General features: G+C 31.7%; 2 protein-coding genes across 2 annotated transcripts in view; one reads left to right on the plus strand and one right to left on the minus strand.

Moving 5' to 3' along the window:
• Positions 1-840, plus strand: part of LOAG_16707 (K -dependent Na /Ca exchanger) — a gene marked incomplete at its 3' end in the record, with an annotated part of 9,367 nt that extends 8,527 nt beyond the window's left edge. Inside the window, exon 16 of the mRNA XM_020449357.1 lies at positions 651-840. Coding sequence (XP_020307124.1) covers positions 651-840 — 190 coding nt within the window. The remainder of the gene's footprint in view (positions 1-650) is intronic.
• Positions 841-3,874: 3,034 nt separating this feature from the next.
• On the minus strand, positions 3,875-6,524 carry LOAG_11444 (zinc finger protein; the record flags this gene model as incomplete). The annotated part of the gene is made up of 6 exons (XM_020448350.1): positions 3,875-4,041; positions 4,193-4,390; positions 5,088-5,268; positions 5,541-6,093; positions 6,247-6,438; positions 6,505-6,524. The coding sequence occupies 6 exons, from the start codon at positions 6,522-6,524 to the stop codon at positions 3,875-3,877; spliced, it is 1,311 nt and encodes a 436-aa protein (XP_020301499.1).
• Positions 6,525-6,715: the final 191 nt, after the last annotated feature.

Genomic DNA, 6,715 nt, shown 5'->3' on the forward strand with positions numbered 1-6,715 from the left:
TAAAAGAGCAACTTTTCGCCAAAATCCGAATGGAATTGTTAAATTGCTTTCTAAAAAAAAAATTAGAGTTTTGAAAACCAATTGATTGTTTAAGTGTTATTGTGGCAAGGAAAGGCCTTGGTGACATGGCTGTGTCCAGTTCCGTCGGTAGCAATATTTTTGACGTATGCGTTGGGTATGTTAATCAGCATTTTAAATTTTGGAAATCTTATTAATAGAACTTTGAAAAGTAGGTTGGGGTTTAATTAAAATATGTTTACTCTTCGGATTGTTGTTCGAATCCGGAATAAGGATCGAAATTAAATCCCAAATTTGCATATGGATAACATGTACAGTGTAAAATTGATATGCATGGATGTGACCAGATATATTGTTTTTATATCCTGAGTTTTCTTTTGCAGGTTACCAATTCCTTGGTTATTATTTTTCATCGTTGAACCTCTTCGTAATCCTGGTACTACCCAGAATCACATTTCAGTTTCCAGGTAATGTTTCAACTTCTTGAAGAACTAATTCTTTTTTCCTTTTTTTTAAATCAGAAAACTTTTCGAATATAATATGTACTGGAAAAAACTAATGTGATACATCTTTCCGATGATCACTTCGAAAATGTGTCACAAAAAAAAGATTGACCTTTGAGACCTTTGCAGCAATGGCTTGATATGTAGTGTTGGGATGCTTTTCATCATGCTTATCGTACTTGTCGCATCAGTTGCTTTGTCACATTGGAAAATGAATAAAGTATTTGGAATTATTATGATTATATCATATATTGCATTTTGCATCTTTGCTGTTGCCCTTGAGATGGGTCATTTTACATGTCCACTTAAAATATGTTAATCTTTTAACCTATTTGATAAAAAAAAAGGGAGAAAAAAACGATCATATATGCAAAACATATACTAGAAAATGAGTGAAATTTATCGATATTAAATGGCGGTTTTTGACAGTTTTACATTAATATCCTATAAAAACCTGGCGCAATTATCTGCCAATCATTTGCATGTCGTTTATTTGTTAATTAAGGAAACATTGGTACTCTTAAAATTTATAAATAAACTTGAATTTCCACATATTGTTGTTTTTGGTAATTGTGCAGTTGTAGTAATGTAATTTGGATGGATAGTAAATTGTGAGTTTTACTTGTAGTTTGTTGTTTTTAATTGTTGTACAGAAAATGGATTAAATTTGATTTAAAAATTAATTTTAACTATGAGTGATACTAATTAAAGCAATTAATTTTGTGATATGAATGAAATAAACATAAGCAAAGCGACAGAATAAAAATCTTTAAAAATCTAAAGAAGATGCATGCAAAGTCAAACTTACATCACAAATTAAATTATGCAAATTTCATCAAAATCATGATGTTTTATTTGACAAAGTTTTCTGATACATGATTTGATTTTTGATTTCATGAAATATAGATTGGTTTAATAAACAAACTATTTTGATAACACTAAAAAAAGCCTTCTTTTTTGATTCATTAATCATATTTCACTTGATTGATGAAATATCGATTGATTGATTAAATAAGCAAATTATTTTGATAATACTAAAGAAAGCCTTTTTCTCAAACTATTCACATATTTTATCATTGGATCGATAACAATTTCAATAATTTTCTCATATTCCTTAAATAGTCTTTGATCTTTGAAATGTCAAATCAGTCCCTTAACACTAAAGATAAACTGTTTGATTGAATTATATGCTGCATAGCGAGGTCTTATTCGATTTATCCCAAGATATTGACGCTTATATCAAGTTAAATTATTCAAAAAGTAATTTGAGCCTGATCCGGTAAATTACCGCAAGGTTAAAATAATCAGTCAGTAGTTTGAGTCTGATCCGGTAAATTACCGAAAGTAATATTTTGGTGCTTCATTTGGCTAAATCTATTGTTAATTTGCATGAAACATTCTATCCGAAAGTTTAAACAAAACAAAAAACAAAAGAGAAAAAAAAAACTTCCAAACAAATAAAGTTTACTGAAAGAAATATGCGATTCTATATGAATATTACAGCTATTACAAAAATGTGAAATACTATACGGCCTTCATTTCAAGTAGCACATTAGAATTCCGGATAGTTTACTGAAAATTGATTCCAGAAAATATTAAGAAATCCAAAGTTATGTGATCTGCAGAACTTTGTTTCGATTTTAGTAAATTTTCAAACAAATAGAATATTTTAAAAATTAATGCCGATCGATTTTCGAATGCTTTCATTATTTTTTCAAGTTGAAAAGTAATCATTCAATCAATAAACTTGTCCTTTAACACTAGGTGTTACTTCAAAGGATTGCCGAAATGCATTAATGCATTTTTCCAAATGTCGCAATTTGTTCACTTTCGTAATTTTCAAATGAAAAAGACAATTACATGATAAATCCCAGATTTAAAAAGCATGAAATATGAAATTTACAAATCAAAAATGTATTTTCAAAGCTAATAAAACAATTATTAAACGAGAAATTTAATTTTGGAATTAATATAACTTGTAATTTATGCAAAGTTTTAAATCACACTTCAAAAATTGCCGAACATTTCAATGTTTCACAAAAGTTAATGAAATATTTCAAAATGGAAATAATCAAGTTGAGAAAGACAACATGGGCTGTTCTGATGGTATAGAAGAAGTAAAGAAGGGAAAAAAAAAGTTCTGACAAATGATGGAAAGAAAAGTTTGACGAGCTGAGTAGACGGCATAGTTCGGGAATGCGGGATAGGCCGGTATTTGAACATTTAACAACCTGAACTGGCCGATGTTAGGAATTTAAATGACATATCTAAGTCTACTAATACTTTATTCATTGCTCATCAAATAAGCAATTGTTAAGTTAATTACATCTTATTGTTTGAGCAGATTTAAAATTTTCTAAAAATGAAATTTTACTCCACAGTTCGTCGTCCTTATCGAGAATAGTGGACAGAAAAGTAAGGATGATTGAATTGTTGAGGGCTTAATTGAAACCGGAGATCGTGCGTACAGGAAAAACGTCTTTTATTTTTGTCTCTTCAAGTCGTTGAAGAAGATACGTTCGTGATAAAATGGGATAGATTAGAATAGGTAATACAATGGTAAGTTAAGTGACCTTTCAACTTTTAAGTAAATCGCAAATAACATTTCAGCTTTTATGTAAACTAGAAGAGTAGTATCATTCGTTTGGTTTTAAACTATCAATATCGATTTGCACATCAAATTCAAATCAAATAACATTAAGGAAATGCTGAAGTCCATAATTTTATTCTAGTTTTTGGTCTTCGGAAAGGATTTCGGAAAAAAGTCCGGAATTAGCAAACGGATCCCGAAATCCTACACAAACCACCCACCCACACCCATACACCTAAACTCACACAACCACATATCTATGTCAATGCTCATGCATACATACGGACATACAGACACACAGACACATACAGAAAGAAAGGAAGAGAGAGAGGGAGGGGGAGAGAGAAAGTATAAATACAAATTACATATCATCTTTCTTTGGTTGTTTAATGCAAATTTATCAAGAAAGGAAAATGTGAAATTGGAAAATTAACAGAATTCATACAAGACAAGGAAAACAAAAAATATTAGGAATGAGAATAAGACATAGCTTTTCGAAACAAACATCAGGGTCAAAGGTGACGAATTTTACTTCACCCGGATTGTTTGACACGAAACGGAAATTTTTGAAAATTCAAAAGTAAATTAACCTTCCAAGTTATTGTGTCAAGAAATACGTGAATACATCATAATATTCCATCTAGATAACAGATAGGCCTATAGTTAATTAAATATATGATCCTAGAATCAGGAGTAAAGAGAATGTAAATCGCAGATATTCTCCCATCATATATATTTATCCTATAAGATGACCTGATACAATTCACCGCGGTATCGGTGTTGTGCTGGTAACACATTGTTCATCGCGGAGTGTTCCGCTGCTTTCTTCGCTATCCAGATCAATTATGTGCAATTCGCTACCGGTTGATGGCCGACAACTTGTTGATTTCCAATGAGTTCGCAGGCCTGATGGAGAAATATACTTCTTACCTGCAAATATGATAAATAATTTTAAAACTGAAACAAATCGGTTAAATTTACTCGCAACATTTCCGTTTCCGTATAAACGGAATTTACCAAAGATACATATCAGGTGACCGATATCCGATATCTTAAATGAAATAATCAAAAACTGAAATACCACAACATGAACAATTGTACGGCCGTTCATTGGTATGTAAACGTTTGTGAAGTTTCAAATGGACAAATTGAGTGAATTTAGCACTACACAGATCGCATGGATAGGGTTTTTGACCATTGTGGAGACGTAAATGTGTCTTCAGATTTGACATACTGCTAAAGCGTTTTTGACAAACTTCACATTGATGCGGTTTTTCTCCTTAAAAATAAATTTAATTAAAATGATTAATTTAATTTTCAATCAATTATAGCTCATTTTAAATTTTTCAATTTCATACATTTGGCAAAATTTAGTGGACGAACATAAGTCGAAGAAATGTTTAAATATTAGAATTGTGAATAAACACAAATAGAAAATAAACTTAAACATTGTCATGAAAGAAGAGAAGTATAAATCAATGTCAGAATATCAAGCAATTTTATTAGCTAATGAGAAACAAGTAGTCTAAACTGGTTATAGTGTCAACGACAAATAAGTTAAAGGATGATACGACCAATAATATCATCCATCTTATCGGAGTACTGATACCTAATAATCCGGTATTAGCAACAGAAAAGACGTTGTCATTGACATTAATTTCCAGTATCGAACGAGAAATTTACATTCTCGTTACAAATTTGAATTTTGGAATGAAATATTTTAGAATTAGAAAAATATACTTGAAATAAAAATTGAAATCAAATAAACGGATAAGTAAAAGTATAGACCTCAAATTATAACATTTAATATTTATTTGGTATGAAAACGTGGAAAAGTGATAGATAAACTTACACCTTTACGGGAAGAGTGAGTATTTATTGATAAATAGCTTGAATTAGATAATTTAATAAATATTTTTGAAATTATTGAGAATTTTACGCCCAATATTTACAATTTCATTTTATTTTAGTCTTACCAGTATGAACAAGATGATGTTTTTGTAGATGAGCCAACTGAGTAAATTCTTTGAAACAAATGCTACATTTGAATGGCCGTTCGCCGGTGTGTGTTCGTAAATGTACCTTTAAATTTGATAGCTGCCCGAATGTTTTGTTACATTCTTTGCATTCATAGCGGGTTTTCCCATTAATTTGAGACTGAAATTTGATAATAAATTTTTTGTTTCAATCTCAAAATTCTAATTTTACTCAGAGAAAAAATATTTCATATTCATGGAAGTAAAAAAAAAGAAAAAAGGGAGAAATAAATTTTTAATTTTTTTACTAGCAAAGTGAAAAGAAATGTTTTATTCAGTTTTTTAATTCGCATTTATGAATTCTGAAGTGATCCAAAGTTTAGGTTTTTTAAATTTGTAAATTTTTCAATTTTTAATTTCAAAGAATTTAGAAATTATTAGAGAAATATGTACTTTTTGCATTGGATATGGTTGTCTGTTACGTAGATACGGTGAATTACTGGATGCAGCCTGGAAAGCAGTCGGAGAAGTGGCTAATGGCGGTGGTGGAATAGTCAAAGGAAGAAGAGGTTGAGGTTGGGCAGCGAAAAATGATGGTTTTGTAGGAGTGGTTGAAGGATAAAGCGTCCCAGCAAGTGTGGTACCAAACGGTGGACTTGCTGTTGCTGCAAACGCAGGTGCAGGTGAGCATGCAGGTGGTCGTCCAGGCGAACATGATCGTGCAATGTGTGGCGTTGCAGCAACACCATGGTTTGGTTGTGGTGGTACCCAAATTCCGCCTGTGGTAACACCTAAGGCCGAACTACGCCGCCAGAATTCATGTAATAGTGTATTGTATGGATTGAGAGTATTTGGTTGTAGTGGTGGTAATCCAGTTGCCACTTGTGGTACCGCATTGTGTGGGATTTTGGTTGCAACCGGACGATGTACAGGATTTTGGATTACATTAGGTCTTGTAATCCTTTGCTGTCTTTCGTTAGTGGCAAGCGGTGAAGTAGGTGATGATCTGAATGAATTGTAATAAATTGCTACATCATCTAACAGTTTTTAAAGAAAAAAAGGAGAAAGCCCCAAGCACATGGGATGCCAGAAGAAATACTCAAATCGTACCATGGATATCACTTCCAGATAATGATCAGGTATTTACTATATCATAAACCCCGCTTCTCTCTCACCCCTCTCCTTTCCCCAAATTTTATTCCCCGTCTTCGAAATTTCACGAAGTTGAACATACAATGTTGATGTAGAATTAATGCTCGATTCGCAATCATCACTGAGTAATTGTGTTAAATCGCTACCGGTCGAAGATGTAAACGGCGAATTAGCATCGGTGGGTCGTTTTGAGATGGTACTTGCGACTCCTACCGTTGACTCCTTGAAATATATATTTAATTAGTTTTAGTTTATTGGGAAAAACTCAAATAGTAGTAAACACATTCTAAATCAAAGAATAGATTATTTGTACTTTTATCACTTTTTTAGAGAGAAATCAAGAGCTTCTTGTGATGATGTTAGTTGTTGTTGTTGTTGTTGTTGTTGTTGTTGTGGTTGTTGTTGTTGTTGTTGTGGTTGTTGTTGTTGTTGTTGTTGTTGTTGTTGTTGTTGTTGTTGTTGTTGTTGTTGTTGTT

The sequence above is a fragment of the Loa loa genome, assembly GCF_000183805.2.
Source record: "Loa loa unplaced genomic scaffold supercont3.14, whole genome shotgun sequence".
Taxonomy (NCBI): domain Eukaryota; kingdom Metazoa; phylum Nematoda; class Chromadorea; order Rhabditida; family Onchocercidae; genus Loa; species Loa loa.